Source organism: Narcine bancroftii, chromosome 2 (assembly GCF_036971445.1).
Source record: "Narcine bancroftii isolate sNarBan1 chromosome 2, sNarBan1.hap1, whole genome shotgun sequence".
Classification (NCBI taxonomy): domain Eukaryota; kingdom Metazoa; phylum Chordata; class Chondrichthyes; order Torpediniformes; family Narcinidae; genus Narcine; species Narcine bancroftii.
In genome coordinates this window covers 55,257,870-55,281,415 of record NC_091470.1, presented here as the reverse complement: position 1 = coordinate 55,281,415, position 23,546 = coordinate 55,257,870, and the positions used below count along the sequence as shown (strand labels likewise).

Here is a 23,546-nt window from a genome sequence, read left to right as displayed (position 1 = left end):
CATACAAATGATAATTGATAATGTCACAGAAATTAGAAAAGGGTCTTCTTGCATCGTACAAGATAAGTGAATTGATTGCTAAAGGTGAAATGTACATAACATCACTGAATCACTCATTTTGCCTCAGTGCCCATAATAATATCTGACGGCATGATCTTGAATGCCAAAGAAACCATTCAGGCAATTCCTTCGAGTAATTTCACTGGTTCTAGAAGAATGGATGAAATGGCAAGGGGTGTTTCCATCAGATCAGTATGGCATGGATGACCCACGGTGACTTTCTGTGGGAAGCAGAACACCTGTCTACCTTTACTGTTAAATTTACTGTTAAATACTCACTTTCTTAGCTCCTCTCACTGATATCAGTAGCATGCAGTCATATCAACAACGAACTGCTGAATCACATTAATGATCTATAAATCTCTTGAGTTGAACAGGCTGGATGGAATGCAGAGGCCTGAAAAGGCCAGACCACCACCAAGGTCAAAGCTTGAAAATGTGGCGTGAGGGCCTGGATCCAAACCAAATTGAAGCACAGGACTGTAACCTCCTCTTTTCTTTTCTTTGGCTTGGCTTCGCGGACGAAGATTTATGGAGGGGGTAAATGTCCACGTCAGCTGCAGGCTCGTTTGTGGCTGACAAGTCCGATGCGGGACAGGCAGACACGGTTGCAACGGTTGCAGCGGTTGCAGGGGAAAATTGGTTGGTTGGGGTTGGGTGTTGGGTTTTTCCTCCTTTGCCTTTTGTCAGTGAGGTGGGCTCTGCGGTCTTCTTCAAAGGAGGTTGCTGCCCGCCGAACTGTGAGGCGCCAAGATGCACGGTTTGAGGCGATATCAGCCCACTGGCGGTGGTCAATGTGGCAGGCACCAAGAGATTTCTTTAGGCAGTCCTTGTACCTTTTCTTTGGTGCACCTCTGTCACGGTGGCCAGTGGAGAGCTCGCCATATAACACGATCTTGGGAAGGCGATGGTCCTCCATTCTGGAGACGTGACCCACCCAGCGCAGCTGGATCTACAGTACATAAAACTGGCAAATGTCCAATCACTAGAGAATAAAATTGACAACCTGAGGGCAGGGCCGCCTTATCAGAGACAGGTGAGAAAAATCTCAGTTGTGTGCTGGCTATCCAACTAGAGGATTTCACCATTCAGAGACCGGATCAGAACTTGGATTCTGGCAAAGAGAGAGGGGTCTGTGTGTGTTTTGTCATTAATACTGCCTGGTGCACAGACATAGGGTCTGGACATTTGGGCTATGTTGATCTCTTGCTCTACTGCCTTAGAGAAAATCACAATGAAATGCAACCCTTCTATCGATCCAGAGAGTTCTTAACAATGATTCTCACCAGAGCTTATGTTCCTCCCAATGCTTATTACAAGCAGGCACTTGCGGATCTGCATGATATGGTCAATAAACAAGAGACACAGCACACCTGACACACTACAAATCTTAGTCAGAGACTAACCAGGTCTGTGTCAAGAAAATCCCTGCCCAACTTCCACCAATAGGTAACCTGCTGTACCAGAGGTCCCAGCATACTCGATCACTGCTACACAAAGATAAGTAAGGTCTACCGTTCTTTCCCAAGTCCACATTTTGGAAAGTCTGATCATCTGGCTGTGCTCCTTTTGTCTTCATACAGACATACCTAAAAAGAGAGGCTCCTGAGATCAGGACAGCTAGAAGGTGGTTGCAGGAGACCAAAGAATGATTACAAGACTTTTTCAAGTTAGTGAATTGGGCAATGTTCAAGGATTCGACTGAACAGCCCCAGGGCTGTCACTGACCTCAAAACAGCTGTGGACGATGTATTCCCACCAAGTCATTCAGGGGTTTTCCCCCAACCAGAAGCATTAGATAAACAATGAAGTCCAGAACCTACTGAGAGCCAGATTGCAGGCATTTAGGTCCAAAGATCTAGATCACTACAGAAGGGGCAGGTATGACCTGTGGAAAGCCATCACCTGGGCAAAGTATTTTTTCTGGATGAAAATATAAAACAAGAAGGATACCCAACAGCTGTAGCAAAGCTTAAATGTCATAACCTGCTACAAATCCAAATTCAGTGCAGTAGAAACAGCAAAGCTTCATTCCCAAATGAACGCAATGATTTTTACGCTCGATTCAACCACAAGAACAAAAAAATTTCCACTGTGCACCACCATGTTCCCTGATGATCCTCTCATGTCCCTATCTAAGATTGACGTGAGAACTGTCTTCAGGAGAGTGAATCCAAGGAAAGTATCTGGTGTAGGCCGAGCACCCGGCCAAATATTAAAAATCTGTGCTGACCAATTTACCAGCGTACTCAGGAATATCCTCAACATCTCATTTTAGTAGGGCGTGTTACCAACTTGTATCAAACAGACATCAATCATACTGGTACCCAAGAAGAATATGGTGACCTGCCTAAATGACCAGCACCACTTGACTTCATCAGTAGTGATGAAGTGTTCTGAAAGTCTGGTATGGAAGCATATCAGCTCCTGTCTGAGCAGCAACATGGATCTGTTCCAATTCACCTAGCAATGGCGGATGCCATCTCACTGGCTCTACAAAAAGCTCTTGAACATCTGGACAGCAAAGTTGCATACAGCAGGATGCTCTTTATTGACCACAGTTTGACATTTAACACCATCATCCCCTCAAAACTGATCAGGAAATTCCAAGACCTGGGACTCAACTCCCCACTATGTATTTGGATCATTGATATCCTCCCCTTCAGACCACAATCAGTGAGGATTGGTAAGAACATCTCCACAATCTCTCAGTACTGGAGCACCACAGGACTGTGTTCTTATCACTCTGCTCTATTCATTTTACACTTTGACTGTGTGGCTCAGTACAACAACACCATCTTTCTTTCTTTGGCTTGGCTTTGCGGACGAAGATTTATGGAGGGGGTAAAAAGTCCACGTCAGCTGCAGGCTCGTTTGTGGCTGACCAGTCCGATGCGGGACAGGCAGACACGATTGCAGCGGTTGCAAGGGAAAATTGGTTGGTTGGGGTTGGGTGTTGGGTTTTTCCTCCTTTGCCTTTTGTCAGTGAGGTGGGCTCTGCGGTCTTCTTCAAAGGAGGCTGCTGCCCGCCAAACTGTGAGGCGCCAAGATGCACGGTTTGAGGCGTTATCAGCCCACTGGCGGTGGTCAATGTGGCAGGCACCAAGAGATTTCTTTAGGCAGTCCTTGTACCTTTTCTTTGGTGCACCTCTGTCACGGTGGCCAGTGGAGAGCTCGCCATATAATACGATCTTGGGAAGGCGATGGTCCTCCATTCTGGAGACGTGACCCATCCAGCGCAGCTGGATCTTCAGCAGCGTGGACTCGATGCTGTCGACCTCTGCCATCTCGAGTACCTCGACGTTAGGGGTGTGAGCGCTCCAATGGATGTTGAGGATGGAGCGGAGACAACGCTGGTGGAAGCGTTCTAGGAGCCGTAGGTGGTGCCGGTAGAGGACCCATGATTCGGAGCCGAACAGGAGTGTGGGTATGACAACGGCTCTGTATACGCTTATCTTTGTGAGGTTTTTCAGTTGGTTGTTTTTCCAGACTCTTTTGTGTAGTCTTCCAAAGGCGCTATTTGCCTTGGCGAGTCTGTTGTCTATCTCATTGTCGATCCTTGCATCTGATGAAATGGTGCAGCATCTACAAATTTGTTAATGATACCACAGTAGTGGTTTCTATAAAAAGCGACAATGAGTCAGCATACAGGAGGGAGATTGAAAACATGGCTGAAACACCAACAACAAGAAGCTGATTGTTGATTTCAGGAAGGGAAAACTAGAAGTGTACTATCCAGTGATTTTTGGGGGATCATAGGTGGAGAGGGTGAGCAAAGTAAGTTCTTGGGAGTCTCTATCTTAGTAGATCTTTCCTGGACCCAACACACTTTTGGAATCATGAAGAAACATGTCAGCAACTCTGCTTCCTCAGGAGTTAGAGGAAGTTTTGTATGACATTGGGAACCCTTGCAAATTTCTACAGATGTCAGGTGGAAATGTACTGACCAGATGCATCACAGTATGATATGGGGACACAAACACCCCTGAGTGTAAAACCATGCCAAAGGTAGTGGACACAGCCTAGGACATCACAGGCAAACCCCTCCCTACCATTGAGAATATCTACAGGGAATGCTACTGTCGGAGAGTAGTAGCAATCAACAAGAATCCACAGCATCAGCATATGCTCTGTTCTCGCTGCTACCATCAGGGAAGGGTGTAGGTGCCACAAGACTCGCACAAGTTCTACCCCTCCACCATCAGACTTCTTAACAATAAACTCAATCAGAGACTCATTTAAAGATTCTTACCTTTGTATTGATTTTTTTCCTCTTTTTATTGCAGTTAGCTTGTTTACATTCTTTATCTATTTACATGTGTACACTCTGTACAATTTTTTTTGTACTACTAGTAAGTGGGAATTCTCCCTTGCCTACAGAAAAAAAGAATTTCAGGGTTGTATGTGATATCATGTACATACTCTGAAAATAAATCTGAAATATGATTCACTGATCCATTGCAGCCTTCAAAACGAGGGCGAACACGATGGATGGCTGTGATGCTTCATTACCTGATGGGCTGAACACCTATGCCCGCTTTGAGTAGAAGAACCAAATAGTGCCTACTGGAATCCCTGAAAAGGCTGAGGACCCTGTGATATCTGTCTCTGAGGGTGATATCAGAACATCATTCAAGAGAGTGAACCCTCGCAAGGCATCAGACCCTGACGTACTTGGCAGGGTACTTAAAATCTGCACCAACCAACTAGCTGGAGTGTTCATGGACATTTTCAACCTCTCATTGCTGCAGTCAGAGGTTCCCACCTACTTCAAAATGGCATAAGTCATCCAAGAAGAGTAGTGTGAGCTGCCTCAATGATTTCTACTAGCTTCTCACTTCTACTGTGATGAAATGTTTTGAGAGGCTGGTCATGGCCAGAATTAACAAGTACCTAAGCAAAGATCTGGATCCACTGCAATTCACCCATCGCCACAATCACTCCACAGTAAATCCAACATAGCCGGCTCTCCGCTGAGCTCTGGATCATCTCAAACAGCAATTCATACATACAGCTGCTCGGCCTTCAATACCATTATTCCTTCAGTGCCGGTTAAGAAGCTGAAAACTCTAGGCCACTTTACCCCCGTCTGCAACTGGATCCTTGACTTTCTCATCCAAAGACCACAGTCAGTACGAATTGGAAACAACGTTTCCTCCTTACTGATTATCAACATAGTGCACCCCAAGGATGCGTGCTTAGCCCACTGGTCTGCCCAATATACACCCATGACTGTGTGGCCAGGCACAATTCCAGTGCTATTTATAAGTTTGCCTATGACAGCACAGTTGTCAGAAGAATCACAAACAGCAATGAGGAAGCGTACAGGAGGGAGAGAGATCAGCTTGTTGAATGGTGCAATGACAACAACCTTGCACTCAACGTTAGCATAACCAAGAAGATGATTGTGGACGAGAAGGAAATCAGGGGAACTTGACCCAGTCCTCATTGAGGGTCAAAAACTTCAAATTCTTTGGTGTCTCCGTCTCTGAGGATCTGTCCTGGAGCCTCCACGTTGATACAGTTGCAAAGAAGGCTCATCAGCGGCTATACTTTGTGAGATGTCTGAGGAGATTTAATATGTCACTGAAGACTCTCGAAAACTTCTACAGGTGTACTGTGGAGAGCATTCTGACTGGTTGCATCTCTGCTTAGTATGGAGGCACTGACTCTCAGGACAAGAATAAACTCCTGAGGGTTGTTAACTTGGCCTGCGACATCACAGGCACCAGACTTCACTCCGTCGAGGACATCTATATGAGGCGGTGTCTTATCCTCAATGGCCTGCACCACCCAGGCCATGAGCTCTTCACTCTGCTGTCATCGGGGGAAAAGATACAGAAGCCTAAAGGCGAGCACTCAGTGGCATAAGGACAGCTTTTTCCCCGCTGCCATCAGATTCCTGAATAATCAATGAACTAAAGGCACTGACTTGCTTTTTGTGCACTACTATTTTTTTAAATTTATAGTAATGTTGGTAAGATGGTTATAAAATGAATGTTTGCACTGTGATGCTGCAAAACACTGAATTCATGATTTGTTCATGACAATAAATTCTGATTGATTGAAAGACAATTATATCATTACAGTCCAAGAAATTCTCTTCACAAGAGAGCAAAGCTCTTCTCATGGTTCATGCCAAAATCTGGCATGGAAATGAGCCAATGGAAGAGACCTTGTTTGCCAGAAGGATTAAAACAGATACTAAGAGACTGCCTGTAAAGAAGTTAGAATGACCTGAATGAGAACAATATTATATTCAAGTACATAGTTGCCTGGGCAACCGATGGTGCCACTTCAATGATTGGATGATACAGATGGTCCTGAAAACTGTTATACCTTCAGTCTTTGCTATTCATTGCATCACTCATAGGGAGCATTTAGTGGCAAAAAACTTGCTTTGCTTTCAATTGTCATAAAGCCTGTAAATTTATAAAATCACATTCCCCTTCAAGGGGAATTCCAGCAGCTGAGTGAAGAAAATTACAAGCATTTCCAGACATTGCTGCGGCATACCAAAGTGAACTGGCTGACAAAAGGAAATTGTCTTCATCGTTTTGTTCCACTTTGGGACACGATTGTTTCCTTTCTTTCTAATAGCCAGCATGTAGAAAAATGTGTTGGTGCAAAGGTGGACATATTTTATCTGGTAGATATTTTTTACAAACTCATTTTACTGAACAAGACCCTACAGGGGAAACATAATAACCTCACTAATAGTAAGGAAGCCATTGTTTCTTTCCTTAAAAAGCTCAGTCTATTGGACCAATGTCAGACGTCAGAAATTTTTAAATCTGAGGCACTGAAGGACAACGACGTGATAGTTTATGTGAATCACCTAAAGTAAATATACATAGACCTGCAGGAAATATTTAAATGCCTGTTAAACCTGAATATGTGTATTGCATATTAGATCCATTGGAGGAATAACCGGCTGATGTTGACACAGAAATTCAGTTGTTGTTGATTGATCTTCAGAGCGAAATAATTACACATCACAAATCAATTAAAAAAAATGATTTTTGGGGTTAAGAGTGATCTGTGAAAAGATTTTCAAAACTATGAGAGAAAGCTGAAATATTTTTCATTGCCTTTCCCTCAACATACTTTGTTGAATGTGAATTAATCAAGGTAATTTCCTCGACAAAATCCAGGAACAGATTTGATATCACAACAAGGGGTGACCTTCTGCTATTTAGAGCCTGACATCAAAAAACTTGCATAGGAACATCAAGCATAAGGATATTACTAAAATTTTCATTTTTAAAGAGTTATTTTTTTAAAAGTTCACATCCTCGAGTTTATGCTTAAGGTTCTCTAAATACTCATTGTGTACAAGCTATTGCCCTCTAAGAATCTTTATTACATTTTTTTGGAATATGCATGTCCATGTTTTTTTAAAAATTTCCTGCACATTCAATAAGAATGATTTCCTATTTGGACATTTGTTTTGGAATCACAAGCCACAGTTGTTATGCTCAGAGTAAAAGTCACAGGAAAAGGGGTCCAGAAACTTAGAGCAGAGTTCTAAGGGACCATAGACAAAACAAAGGTTGAGAATGAAGAAACTCAAACTTCAGGGAAAAGTAAATAAATCTTGTTAGATAATTTTTTGGAATTGTCCCCCAAACCCACCCATAATTTGAATTTAACAAGTAGGTTTTGTCCAATGTGCTACCATGATACTTGTAGTGGAGGTCAGAAGTTAATGAACATTAAGTACATCTTGGTATTTATATTCTCTCTATCCATGCATATAATATTAACCTCACACACTTGCTATTATTAACAGTATAAAGTAATACTTTTTATTAGTTTAAACCTTTTTGGTTAGCTATTATGTAAAATATATGGAGATAACACAAAATGTTTAAATTTTCTAGTCTGGTTTCTACTTACAATATGTAGCCTTGAAGTTGTAGTTAAAGGTATATTGTTTTGATAAGGTTTGCTCATGTGAATAGGAAAATATTTTCTGCAAATTTTCAGTGAGGATTCAGAAATGCTTCAAAGACAATGAAATTCAATCGCTTTAAAACTGGAAAAGATGAGTTGTCTTCCTTAGAACAAAGAAACTTGAGAAGAGCTTTGAAAGAGGTGTATAATATCATGATGGGCTTGGATAGGTTAGGTTGAGAAAGGCTGTTGCAATTGGTGTAGATTTGGACCAGTGAATAAAATTAGGGGAGCATGATGATGTTTGATGTGGAGAGTAGTTATTTTCTGGAGCTTGCTGCCTTAGGGTACTGGAAACAGGCAATCAAAGGGAATTGGACTAGTATTTGAAAGGGGAGGAATGGAACTGATTAAATTTATCATGAAGAGTTGACACAAACTCAAAGAAATGAATGGCCACTTCCTTGACTGTGATTCTGTAATTACTTTGATTCTGTTTATCAGATAGTAAAATCAGACTTATTGGAACATTTTTTAATTATCTGAACCAGATTATTTTAGATTGTAACATTGTTGAAACATATATTTACTGAAGCATCTTTTTGATAATTAAACCTCTATATTCTGGGTAGAATTTCAAAAATAAGTAGAATAACACTTACATTTTGATTTTTTTTGGTGGGGGGGGGGTGGGAGAAGAAGAGATTTGAGCAAGAATTAATATAGAGCAACAGAAGATTTCAAACATTTTCCATGCATTATTTATTTATATATTTTCATTTAAAATAAAACTTTCAAAGAAGGTAAGTTAAGAATGTTCACATTACTCATTCAAGCTAATTTCAGTTAGGATATTTTTGAATCTCCTATATTTCTGACTGGCAACTTGATAACTGGTATTTGAAATAGGCATGAAAATTATCTTGGTTTACTTTAGATTTATTTTACTTTTTTCCTCCTGTTAGATGGAGAGTGTATTTTCTGTTAAGAACCTCCATTGTGCGTATCAACTTTAGTTCACAGGCTGCATAGTGAAATTCAGTCATTCATGATGGTAGATACTGCAGGGTCATAGCTATTTCATGTAACTGATTATATGCAAAACTGCGGAGCACGGTGGCACACTATGTTTATTCCATTGTGTCAAATATAGACGATTACCTGCCAATACATGAGAAAGCAAAGACATTTCTGATGATTGGACTCTGAGAATATTCTTTCACAGTGGATTACCAGCATTGCTTGCACAAATTTGACCTAAGTGTTGCCCAAACTCATAGGGAATGTTGAATACTTGTTTCTTCAGAGTAAATGTTTTCTGTATGCAAGATCTGCTTGAATATTACTGTTTCAATGAAATTTTATCATATTTTGCTATTTCATATTTTTATTCATTTGACTTTTTCTTTCAGTGGTAGTTTAGTTTTGATTTTTTTTGTTTTCTTACTTCATCTTATTTCTCCTAGATTTTCTTTTTCATTTCTGACTATTGGTTTCATTGTTTGAGTTAAGTAAAAAATCAATTAAGAAATTACTTCAGGAATAATAGTCGTAAGGAGAGGAGCAAAATCCTTGGAACCAAAGACATCCTCGAGTGTCATAAATATGTCCTTGGAGAAAGAGAATCCTCAAGTCCAGACAACCTGTTTAACAAATCAAAGTGAAAAATACTTTATATGAATATGCCTTTTCTACTTTCCCATCTTGTATACAATAATATGTATGTTGGATACTTGTGTTATATTTGCTGCACAGGTTGGTTGCTTCTACTTTTTGGAGCGTTTTTGATGTAACTTTCTTTTGTGGGATTTCCCCTTTTTCCTTCTCTTGTTTCCACTCTTCAAGATAAGAATAGGAAATCCATCTTGAAGACTTAACTATACTTCTATAAACCAGGTTCTGGTATGTGTATTGGATTGGTAATTGTGTCTTTCATTGAATCTTATGAAGTGCCTTGACTTGCATGGCAAAATTAAAATTAATGATAATTTGAGAGTTGAGAAATTAGAGTGGATGAATGAATAAAATATATTATAAGGGAAGCATCAAACATTTTCATGCATGCTCTGTGACATATTTACCTTACTAATTTACTTATTTGACATAAAAAAAATTTTCCACCCCAAAACAGCTGAGCCTCTAACGTTTCCATCGGGAACTGGGAAATCATTTATCATGGGTCCAGACGATGTACTGGAAAGTGTTTTGGGCCTTGGTGACCTTGCAGACTTGACAGTAGCGAATGATGCAGACTTCAGTTATGATGTAAGTATATTAGCTAACATTATTCTAAAATTGATTTTCTTTTGCATTTGAACAGAAGTAATTATTTTGTAGCATTAAGGTGAAGGGCGGTCCATATCCAAATGGATTGAAAAAGCATTATTATGCATAATATTCATGGACTGGATTTGGCAGTCAGTGGTAACGCTCCTCAGAAGATCTGTTGGATGTGACGTGGACTTCTGTTTTAAATTTTGTCCATTGTCATTGAAAAGGGATTCCTGAAATTTGGCGGCAGTGAGGTTACTAAACTCTGATCACCAGGCATACAGAAAATCTCTCACTGAATAAATAAAAAAAAATCAAAATTGTTTTATTTAAACACTTTATATAGTGTCAAATTAAGGTTGAAACTACATGCAAACTATTAAAATATTAGAAGTTTTTCAATTTATTTTCCAATCCACTGTACCTTGAAATATTTTTGGGATCATGTTAAGTTGCTGCGCTGTAATTACAGTACTTTGAATTTTTTTTTAAAATTGCTCAACTCAACGAACATTTTTGGTGACATTAGTTGGTGAGGATTTTGTTAGACATTTTGATTTAGCTGGAGAATACTTCAAAGGAACACATGTGGTGAAAGAGAAGAGAGTCAGTTATTTCAGCATTTGATCACTACATGGCCTGCTGCCTCCTGCTCGTCAGCTTTATCCACTTTGCTGCCAACTTCCATCCTGACCTCAAATTCACTTTGACTATCTCCGATAAGTCTTTCCCCTTGATTTCAGGAGACAAACTATATCCAGACATCTTTTCTAAAAACACTAACTCCCACGGTTACATCGACGACACCTTTTCCAACCCTGTCACCTGTTTCAACCCTGTCACCTGTAAGAATTCTATTATTTTCTCTCAATCCCTCCATCTCCACTGAATCTGCTCCCAGGATGAAGCTTTTAATTGGATCCTCCTTAGAAAATGTGACTTCCTATCTTTTGCCATTAACTCGGCCCTTAACCCACATCATTTCTACTTTCTGCACCTCTGCCATGGCTCGACCCTCTCCCCCGCCCCCCCCCCCCCCCACCCGCCCATATCCCACCACTATTCAGGGTCCCAACAAACCTTCCAGGTGAAGCAACACTTTTCATGAGTATATAGGGATCATTTACTGTATCTGGTGCTCCTGATGTGGCCTACTATACATTGATGAGACTAGACGCACCTTCGCTCTGTCCGCTGCAATAGCAAGGACCTTGCAGTGGCCAACTACTTTAATTCCAGGTACCATTGCCACACTGACGTGTCTGTCTATGGCCTTGTACTGCTAAATTGAGGCCACCTGCAAATTGGAGGAAAAACACCTTGTATTTTGTCTCAGCAGTCTCCAACCAGTCAGCATCAATATCTCCATTTTCCATTAACCCCCTTCCCTCTGGTCTCTCTCATTCCCTCACCCCTCTCTCCCTCATCCTCTAGGTTCTCACCCCCTTCCATTCCTTCTCCTGTCAGAGCTATCCTTCACCCTTTGCCCTCTCCTCTTATCACTTCTCAGCTTTTTCTTCCTTCCCACAGTATCCACCTCTTACCAGTTAGTCTTTGCTCCTCCACCTTCATGTTTATTTCCTAATCTCTTGCATGATTTGTATTTTGGTTTCAGTATTGTGTGTAAAAAATCATGTCTTGGTCCCTTTACATGGCTTAATATCTCACAATTTAACAAACACATTGCTTTCCATTATTTATATCAGTGTGGATGACCTTAAAGTTATCCTGCCACTTCTAATCCTCACACCTCCTCCCTTTTGAAGTCTCTTTCTATCTTTCTCCCTATTCACAATTCAAGCAGGTTTAGATTTGTGCACAATCTTGGAAATGTAAGTGACCGCCATATCACATATCACAGAGGAAGACAATCTACAGTGCCCTCCATAATGTTTGGGACAAAGGCACTTTTTTCCTTTATTTGCCCCTGTTCTCCACAATTTTAATAATCATACAATTCACATATAATTAAAGTGCACATTCCATATTTTATTCAAGGTTATTTGTACAGTATGCATTTTATTTTAACCATGTAGAAATTACAGTACTTTTTATACACAGCCCCCTCATTTCAGGACCACATGATGTCTGAGACATATGGCTTCACAGGTATTTGTGACTGCCCAGGTATATTTAATTACTTCATTGGTGCAGGTGTAAGAGAATTTGGCTTACTTTGAAGCTTTTGATCACCTTTGGAATCTGTTGTTGCCATTTTTTAACATGAAGACCAGAATTGTGCCATTGAAGGTCAAAGAAGCCATTATGAGGCTGAAAAACAAGGTTAAAACAGTAAGCGACATCGCCTAAACTGTAGGATTATCAAAATCAACAGTTTTGAACATCATTAAGGAAAAAAAAGCATACTGGTGAGCTCAGTAATCACAAAGGCTCTGTATTTCTATTCATGAAGTCTTCTGCAGACGATAGTCATTGATACATCTACACCCGCCTCCTGTAGAATTTTTCTGATCTGTCAGACAGGTGTTTTGGGATTTTTCTTCATTATAATCAGAATTCTTCTGTCATCAGCAATGGAGCCTTCCTTGGAATACTGAGTGTGAAACCATATCATCTGAGCATTCATCAAGAAATACGAGTTTTAATAAAAGCTTTATGTCATTTATTTGCTTTTTTTAATCTCTTAAATTTGGTAAGTTTCAATTCATGTCTTACATATTTGGGTATTCAGTAAATGTTTTTTCTTTACTTGAATGTGAGAATTGTCTGTGCAGTATTTGGTTCCCTCAGCCAAATTGTTGACATTCATTGTGAATCACTGGAGCCCAAGAACTGAACCCTGCATTATGCAGTAGGTCACAGCCTACCAATCTGAGAAGATTTGTTTATTCTCTCTTTGTCTTCTGTCCAAAACAACAGCAAAGTTAAAATGTTGATGAAATTGGTGAAGTTATGCACCGCTGTTGTCCTTCTCAAGGTAAGGTTTGTGGATTTAGCAGGAGTTAATGGATGAGCAGCAAATTAATGTTGAAGATGATTGGTTACTGGGTTTGATAGTACAGATTCTATCACCAATGTGTGTGTGTGTGTGTGTGTGTATATATATATATATATATATATATATATATAGTGTAGGATGATTGTGATTGGCTGAGAGCATAGCCACGCCTACTGGCAGGTCTTAAAGGGTTGCTCCTACCCAGACCAGGTCATTCTGGACTGGTCAACCTACATGTGATACACTCCAGTCTTCTAGTTAATAAAAGTCTTGGTTTGGATCAACAGGCCTTTGATTCTTTTGACATGCTCTATACTGGTATAGTTCTTTTTTGGTTTTGTTATAGAACTATTTTAATACTGTGGAAGTTGGACTTAATTGTCAAATGGAGACTTTTCCAATACATCCTTGACTTGTGTATTGTGGGTAATGAAAATGTTTGCAGAGATAAGGGATGAGTCACAGTCTATAGAAAAAAGTATACTCAACATCCATTCTTCTCTGTCACTAACCCAAATGTAATTTCAAGTCTGAAGATTTGAGACTTTTGAAAAATGCATTTTTAACCCTTGTTTTTTTTTTCCATTTTAACAATTAAATAATGAAAATATGTTTTTTGTTTAAGTGTTAGACTTTGAGAGGGCCACATGGAAAAGACTATTTTTGTGGCTGGTAGGTAGAAATTACACTGAACTTGTGGTGTTATTTTATAAAGTCCCATACTCTCTTAATTTAATTATTTAGACAAGAAATTATTATGTTTGTTCAAGTCTACTGATGGACAAGTTGGACTACGCTTCCCACTGGTGTAAATTGATACTGTTTAACATGACTCATTGACACATGCTAAATTCAAGACAGGTGCTTCCCCATGGTAAAAATAAATAATGAAGCTTGAGATGTCAGACAATAGAAATGGAGCATTTTGTGCTATTCTAGCTTGGTCAGCTACACTGCTTCCTGGCAATATTGTAACACAGTGCCACATGAGATTAAAAGGACAAGAGATAGATTTCAAAATAAAATTGTATCACGCTGTAATTCTTTCCATAAGCTATTCTCATTGAAAGCTGGTTGAATTTTTTCCCCCGAAGCACGATTTTTAAATTTCTTTGAAACAATCGTAGAAGGTGAACTATGACAATGAATTTATAGAATAGAGTGTATAGTGCAGGAACAAACCATTTGCCCAAATGTTTCTGCTGAACATGATGTTCAAATCAAACTAAAAAATTTAATATCCCTCCATCCCCTTAATAGTTTGGTGGCTGATGGATTAATAACTATAAATATTTAAAATGAAATGAATTTATTTTCATGAAGATCTTAGGAAATGCATTGGCATAAGTAATGCTTTTCATATGATCCTTTTTAATGGTGTTTTGCTTTGTGTTCAGTAACGTTATCATTGAATATTAAAATAAAACCTTGAATGAACTGCTGTTTTGTGAAGTCTATAAATGTACTTTTAGTAAAGTTCTTTGGATGATTGAAGCTGAATCACAGATCATTTTAAAAAATTTGTGTTGAATTGCAAGTATGTTAAAGATCACTCACAAAATGTGGCATATCAAAGATATATAGCCATATAACCACTTACAGCATAGAACAGGCCAGTGCCAGTTCGGCCCTACTAATCCATGCCGTAACAAATTCCCACCCTCCTAGTCCCACTGACCAGCACCCGGTCCATACCCCTCTAGTCCCCTCCTCTCCATGTAACGATCCAGTCTATCCTTAAATGTAACCAATGATCCCGCCTCAACCACGTCTGCCGGAAGCTCATTCCACATCCCCACCACCCTCTGCGTAAAGAAATTTCCCCTCATGTTCCCCTTATAATTTTCCCCCTTCAATCTTAAACCATGCCCTCTAGTTTGAATCTCCCCCACTCTTAATTGAAAAAGCCTATCCACATTTACTCTGTCTGTCCCTTTTAAAATCTTAAACACCTCTATCAAGTCCCTCCTCAATCTTCTGCGCTCCAGAGAAAAAAGCCCCAGTCTGCACAACCTTTCCCTGTAACTCAGACCCTGAAATCCTGTCAACATTCTTGTGAACCTTCTCTGCACTCTCTCTATTTTGTTTATATCTTTCCTATAATTTGGTGACCAAAACTGTACACAGTACTCCAAATTTGGCCTCACCAATGCCTTGTACAATTTCATCATAACCTCCCTACTCTTGAATTCAATACTCCGATTTATGAAGGCCAACATTCCAAATGCCTTCTTCATCACACCATCTACCTGAGTATCAGCCTTGAGGGTACTATTTACCATCATTCCTAAATCCCTTTGTTGCTCTGCACATCTCAATAGCCTACCATTTAATGCATATGACCTATTTAAATATCTGATAATATTTTATGAATGAGGAATAAGTTTTACAGGCCAAGAAATTTTGTTTTAGTTTGTTTCATTAATGTGTCCATTGAAATGATAATCAATACAAATCAATGAAATAAATTAATTGTCCATGCTACAGATTTTATTTTAATTTAGTTCAGTTCAGAAAAATAGTATTTTTATAAAAGACTCTCATAAGCAGGAATTTTCACAAATTGGTGTGGATTTTCTCCTTTTAGAAGAGATTGTACAAGACATTGGTCAGAATATGTGCACAGTTCTCATTGCATTCAGAAAAGAGGGTGAGCAAATTTAAATTCCTAGGACTTACTATCTCGGAAGACCTTTACTGGACTGTGGCAAACTTCTACAGTTGTATAGTGGAAAGTGTGCTGACGACTGCATTACAGCCTGGTGTGGTGGCACTAATACCTCTGAGTGAAAAGCCCTGCAAAAGGTTGTGGCAGTGAGAACAGAACACGTCCTGGATGACATGGATTCTTGATTACTGCTGCTGCTCTCTGACAGCAGTGTTTCCTGAAGATATTTTCAATGATGGGGAGAGTTTTGCCTTTAATGTACTGGGCTGTGTCTACCATCTTTTGCAGGGCTTTCCATTCAGAGGTGTTTGTGCTTCTTTCAGTCAGCACACTCCTGCGAAAGTAGAGGTGCTGATGTGCTTTCTTCATGATGACATTGGTATGATGGGGTCAGGAGATATTCCTCTGAGATATTAACTCCCTCTGATTCCCCAATGATTACTGCATTGTATGCCTTTGGTTTTTTTTTCTTAAAGTCTGCAATTAGCTCCTTGGTCTTGGTAATATTGAGTGGAGAGGTTGTTGTTAGAACATCATTCAGCCAAGTTTTCAATCTCCCTCCTGTATGCTGGCTGACTCATCGCATTTTTTAATATAGCCCATTACAATGGTATCTTCAGCAATTTTGTGAATAGCTTTGTTGTTATACAGAGCCATGCAATCGGAGGTATAAAGTGAGTAGAGTAGGGAGCTAATTATGCCACTGTGTGATGCTCCGGTGCTAATGGAGATTGTGGAGGAGATGTTCTTGCCAATCCACACTGATTGGCGTTTGGAGGTGTGGAAATCCAGCATCCATTTACATTGAGCCCCAGGTCTTGGAGTTTGCTGATTAGTTTTGAACAGATGATGGTATTGAATGCTGAACTGTAGTCAAAGACCATCCTGAGGTATGCTTCTTTGCAGTCCAGGTGTTCCACGATTTTGTGTAGAGCCAGTGAAATCAGCCATAGATCCTTTGCTGCAGTGGGCAAATTAGAATGGTTTCATGTTGCTGCTCGGTTAGAAGCTGATGTGCTTCCACATCAGCCACTCAAATATATGTCATCACTGTGGATGTTTGTGCCACTGGTCAGTAGTCATATAGAACATAAGAAAAGAGCAGGAGTAGGCCACTCTACCTATCGAACATGAGCTGACATACCATGAGATCATGGCTGATCTGATGATTGACTGATCTCCAGCTACCTGCCTTTTCCCATATCCCTTAATTTCCTCCACTATGCAAAAATCAATTCAATTTTGTCTTAAATATGTTTATTGAAGAACCCTCCACTGCTTCCATGGGCAGAAAATTACATAGATTCATCACTTTCTGGCAAAAGCAATTCCTCCTCATCTCTATCCTAAATCTGCAACTCTGATTCTTGAGGCTGTGCCCCTAGTTCTCGTCTCAACATACCAATGGAAAAAAAATTACCTACCTCTATCTTTTCTATTCCTTTCATAATTTTTAAAAATGTTTACAAGATCCCTCTCATTCTTCTGAATTCCATCGAGTAAAGTCTCAAATGGTTCAATCTCTCCTCGGAGGTTCACCCTCTCATCTCTGGAATCAATCTAGTGAACCTCCTTTGCACTGCCTCCAATGCCAGTATATCCTTCCTAAAGTAAGGAGACAAGAACTGTAGACATACTCCAAATGTGCCCTAATTAATACCCGTACAGTCAAAGCATTACCTTCCTGCTCCTAAATTCAATCCCTCTAGCAATAAAAGCCAACATTCCATTTGACTTCTTGATAGCCTACTGCACCTGCAAACTAACCTTTTGCAATTCATGCACCAGCGCTCCCAAGTCCATCTGCACAGCAGCATGTTGCAATTACTTTCCATTTAAATAATCATCTGATCTTCCATTCATCCTTCCAAAGTGAATAACTTCACATTTACCAACATTGTACTCCATCTGCCAGACCCTTGGCCACTCACTTAACCTATCTATATCTCTCTGCAGACTCTTTGCATCCTCTGCATAATTTGCTTCTCCACTTAATTTAATGTCATCAGAAAGCTTAAGCCGCTTTCAGGTGGCCACAAAGCCCGCCTGTAAAGCCGCACAGAATACTCCTGTGTAGCTGTCAGGTGGCCATCTGAAATGGGAAAAGCCAGCCAGGAGGGTTACTTACCTAACCCTTCTCCGAGAGGTATAACTATCTTGCTCGGTGTATCGATTGTGGCAGCTGAAAGCGGCGGGCTTATGACGTCACCACGACATCATCAGCCATCGACTCCTGAGACAAGGAAGCCAGACTAAAGTAGACTTCTTCAAATTTTATTTTGCTCCCTCTCCCAGTCTCCCCTCCTCCCCACCCTCGCCTCCCAGACTCCCGCTGCTGCTGTCGATCTCCCGCCCCCACCCTCAGCAGTCACCCGACTGCCGCTGCTGTTCTTCCCACCCGACTCCCGCTGCTGCTGCCAGTTCCCACTCTCACCCGTCCAACTCCCACTGCCAATCTCCCCACCCTCGCCCGCCCGACTGCCGCTGCCGGTTCTCCCCCCCACCCTCTCCCGCCCGACTCCCGCTGCCACTTTGGAGTCAGGCTATGGGAGTCAGGTGGGCAAGGGTGCGGGGAGGAACCGGCAGCGGGAGTCGGGCGGGTGAGGGTAGGGGGGGGGGAACCGGCAGTGGCAACTGGAGTCGGGCAGGTGAGGGTGCGGGGGGATAACCGGCAGCGGCAACGTGAGTTGGGCGGGTGAGGGTGGTCGGGGGAACCAGCAGTGGGCAAGGGTGGGGAGGAAGACCGGCAGCGGGAGTCGGACTGGCGAGTGTAGAGGATGGGGAACTGGCAGCGGCAACGGGAGTTGGGTGGGCAAGGGTGGGAGGGGGAAGCCGCCAGCAGGAGGGGGGAGACTGGCAGCAGGAGTCGGGAGAGTGGTTGGGGGAACCGGCAGCGGGAGACGAGCAGGCAAGGGTGGGGGGGGGAGACCGGCAGTGAGAGTCGGACGGGCAAGGGTGGAGGGTGGGGAACTGGCAGCGGCAACGGGAGTTGGATGGGCGAGGGTTGGAGGGGGAAACCGGCAGCAGGAGTCTGGAGGGTGGGGGAGGCGGGAGATCGGCAGCAGGAGTCGGGCGGGCGAGGGAGGGGGGAGGAACAGGCAGTGACAACGGGAGTCGGGTGGGCGAGGGTGGGGGGGGTGGGGGGGGGAGACCGGCAGCGGGAGTCAAGTCATGCCTGAGTTGTTTGTCAGGCATGCCTTGCCGCGTTGCTGTGACGTGAGATCAGCATGAGTGGGACTAGGCACCTGTCTGGAGTAGCTGGCTTTCACTGCTAGACGGCTAGCAGTCAGCTGGCACATTTAGGTGCCAGAAAGCCGTCCATTCCATGGCCACCTAAACGTGCTAGCTGAACTCCTCTAGCTACACTTTCAGGCGCCTAATCTTCTATCAGAACACCTGAAAGCGGCTTTAGATACATTATACTCTGTCCCCTCTTCCAGATCATCAATGTATATTGTGTGCACACCGCTCACCACTGACTGCCAACTAGAAAAACACTCATGTAAGACAGGATCATTTGCTGTGCAATAGAAATGCAGCAAAATCTATAACGTATGCTGGTCTAAGTGCACTGTACTTAAATGCATGGAGCATTAGGAATAAATTAGATGACCTTGTTGTACAGCTACAGATTAAAAGATATGACGTTGTGGCCATCACCAAGCCGTGGCATGTGATTTGGAGCTGAATGTCGAAGGGTATATCCATGCCTATACCTCTATGTATCCTTCTATACGTCTTTTATGTGACACCTTATCAAACGTCTTCTGGAAATCTAAGTAAATAGTGTCCACCTGTTCTCCTCTATCTACTGCACTCAATATATTCTCAAATCATTCCAGTAAGTTTGTTAAACAAGATCTACTTCTGCTGAATCCATTCTGCATCTGCCTGATGGTCCAATTAATTCCAGATGCCTCCCTATTTCTTCTTTAATGATGCCTTCAAGTATTTTCCCAACCTCAGATGTTGAACTAATTACCTGCCTTTTTCCAACATCCTTTTCTGAACAGTGGTGTGACATTTGTTGTCTTCCAATCTGTCGGGACCTGCCCAGAGTGCAGAGAACTTCGTAAATTATCACCAAAGCATCAACGATAACTTGCCTATTTTTAATTAAAAATTTTTTTTTACACTAACAGCATGGTAACAAACCCTTCCATCCCACGAGGCCATGCCACCCAATTACACCCAATTAACCTACAACCCCCAGTATGCTTTGAAGGGTGGAAGGAAACCGGAGCCCCTGGGAAATCCCATGCAGTCACAGGCGGAAGTACAAGCTCCTTATAGACCAGCGTGGGATTTGAACCCCATTCACTGGCACTGTAACAACGTTGCACTAACTGCTATGCTAACTGTGCCATCCTAAGTACCCTGGGATGCATTCCATCTGGACCAGGGGGCATATCTATCTCCAGGCCCACAAGTTTGCTCAGCACCCCTTCTTTAGTGATCATGATTTTATCCAGGTCCTCACTTCCCATCACATGCATAACCTCTGCATTTGGCATTGTAGACATGTCCTCCATTGTGAAGGCCAACACAAAATAGTCATTTAAAGCTTCTGCCATTTCCTCATTACCAAATGCCAATTCCCCTTTCTCGTCTTCCAAGGGACCTTTGTTTACTTTAGCCACCTTTTTTCCATTTTATATAATCATAAAAGCTTTTACTGTCTATTTTTATATTTTGTGCCAATCTTTTTATTGTTTGCTTTGTGGTTCTTTGTTGCTTTTAAAGTTTCCCCAATCTTCTAGTTTCCCACTGCTCTTGGTGACTTTGTATGCACAAGGGCTTTTAGTTTGCTTTTATTTAGTAATCAAAATGTGCCTGTCCCTCCCTTATTGTCCTTGCTTTTAACTGAAATGTACTTTTGTTAAGCACCATGAAAATTATTTTTGAAAGTCTTCCACTGTTCCTCAATCATCTCGTCATATAGTCTCCGTTCCCAATCTACACTGACCATCTCCTCCTTCATCCCCTTGTAATTTCCCTTGTTTAAGTATAAAACCAAACTATTGCACCTTTCATTTATATGTGGAACTCAATTATACTGTGATTACTCTTTCCAAGAGGATCCCTGACTACAAGATCACTAATTTTACCTATCCCATTTGGATTTGGACATTGTAATCGATCCACAATGCTGGTCAGATCTGTCTTGATAGTATGACTACCTTAATTAAATCTATTTATAGGCTGATTCGTTCTAATTTTCTGCACCAATTGTATCTCACACCTCAAAATATGCATATAAAAAAAAACTGGTTTATTTTTAGGTGTGGTATAGATGTTGGTCCCTTTTCACTTTCCACCTGGTTATGCATGAAATTAAGACCCTTTTGGATAGAATTGGTGGAAGTGTCAAAAATTGTGGGGGTGAACTTTCCCTTGAGACCCGGAAGTGTTTGTTCTGGGGAATTTGACAGTTATTAAAGTTAACTTATCCAGAAATAAATCTAAATTTATTAAAATTGTGTTGTCAATAGCCAGGAAAAATATAGTGGTAACATGGAAATCTGATTCCCTACTTCACATTGATTGTTGGAACATGGAAGTACAAAGTTATATTCCCCTTGAGAAGATTACTTATAGACTTAGGAATAGATACAGTATGTTTGTTGAAATTTGGCAACCTTATTTAGATTACTTAAATGTCCAGATTGTAGAATTTATTTTGATATTTGTCAATTTGTATACTCCTTATTAGAAATTTAATACTTTTAAAATGATGTGACTCTGAGATGTCAAACCTTATCCTGTTGCTTTTTCTTTTCAATTTTCTTTCTTTTTATCTCCCCTTTTTCTTTGAATCTGGGGAGGGGGCACTGGGAGAAGAGGGACTCTCCTTTTTATTTTTTTCCCCAGCCCTTATGAATGTTTTTTCCATGATTTTATATTCAATTTATTATTATTATTATTATTATTATATTAATTGAGTCCTATATTCAGTAATTTCTTAAAACTTAAATAAAATTTTTTTACCTATCCCATTGTACAAGATTGTACAAGATTGGCCCGATCCACCAGATTCACCCAGCCTATGTACATGTTAAAGCCCACCATGATAATTGCTCTTCTGTTCTTGCGTGCATTCGATATTTTTTATTTTATTGCCTGTAATGTTATTATGACCTATAGACCACTCTGACCAGAGATTTTTTCCATTTACTATCCCTAATCTCTACCCTGACGGATTCAACATTTTGCTCTTTATATCTTGTATTATCTTTCATTCCATATTACTTATATTCTTATCTCATCCTTTCTTCCATATTACTTATGTTCTGAGATATTCTCAGTCCTCTCCAACCTGCAACCACATTTCTGTAATGGCCCTTTGTATTGGTTTGTGCCACTAGTTCATTGATCTTGTTTTGAATACTTTTCGGCATTCAGATAAATTGCCCTCATATTCATTAAGTTTTTAAAATCTCATAATCTTTCCTTCTTTTGCACATTTATCCACTTTTGCTTTGACTTCTACTTTATTCATCCTTTTCCAATCTGTTGACCCCCCCCCCACCCCCACCCCAAACTATTTAGTTTAAAGCCCTATCTACAGTCCTAGTTATATGATTTGCCAGGATCCCGATCCCATCATGGTTCAGATGGAGCCTGTCCCCCTTGAACAGCTCCTTTCTTCCCCAATACTGGTGCTAATTTCCCTTGAACTGGAACCCACTTCTCCCACACCGATCTTTGAGCCACGCATTGCTATCTGATTGTACAATTACAACCTGAAGAAACAGGCACTGACCTCCTCCATTATGAAAATATGCAGACATACAACCAGTCATAGCACACATACAGACAAATAATATGCAGAACAAGCATATGAATAAATAAATATTGTTTCTTAAGTATGATAGTCTCGGATGGTTAGTGTGAGCATTTCCTTTAGTTGTTGAACAATCTCACTATCCATGGGGAAAGGATGTTCCTCAACCTGGTGGTGCTGGCTCTGATACTCCTATATCTCTTTCCTGATGGGAGCAGCTGGAAGGACCAGGACATGCTCGTTGACATCCTCAATGCACTTGCTGATATCGCCAGTCACTTGAGCATGTGTACTTCTCTTATGCTTACATTACAGTTGAGGGTGGAAGGGATTCTCAATGATTTTGCGCGCCCTCTTCAGACAACAATTCCGATCGAGGAGAGGGAGACTCCAGTGATCCTATCTGCCACTCGAATGGTTCTGTGGATTGACCTCTGATCCATTTCTCTGCAGCAACCATACCATGTAGTGATGCAGCTGGCCAGAATGCTCTTGATAGAGCTAATATAGAAGGTTGACATAATGATGGCCAATATACTTGCCTGCTTCAATCACTGTTGCGCCTTTCTGACAAGTGATGAGATGTTGAGTATCCATGAGAGGTTACTAGTTAAGTGAAGTCCAAGAAACTTGGTTCTCTCCACTCTCTCTCTCCTTCAGAGTTGTTGATGTGTAGTGGAGGGTGATCATTCCTGGTCCTCCTGAAGTCCACAATCATCTCCTTTGTCTTTGTCTTGAGACTCAGTTTGTTACAGTCACACATTTCACGAGATTTTCCACCTCTTTGTAATGTGACTCATCATTGTTGCTGATGAGGCCAACTATTGTTGTGTCATCTGCAAACATGGTGACACTATTAGAGCTGGATCTGGCAATGCAAGCATGGGTCAATAGAGTGATCAAGAGTG

General features: G+C 41.1%; 1 protein-coding gene across 7 annotated transcripts in view; it reads left to right on the top strand.

Moving 5' to 3' along the window:
- Positions 1-23,546, top strand: part of strn3 (striatin, calmodulin binding protein 3) — a 199,608-nt gene that overhangs the window by 121,509 nt on the left and 54,553 nt on the right. For all 7 annotated transcript variants that reach the window (XM_069916709.1, XM_069916710.1, XM_069916708.1 and 4 more), the window contains one exon: positions 10,088-10,221. In XM_069916709.1, the coding sequence (XP_069772810.1) occupies positions 10,088-10,221 (134 nt within the window). The remainder of the gene's footprint in view (positions 1-10,087; positions 10,222-23,546) is intronic.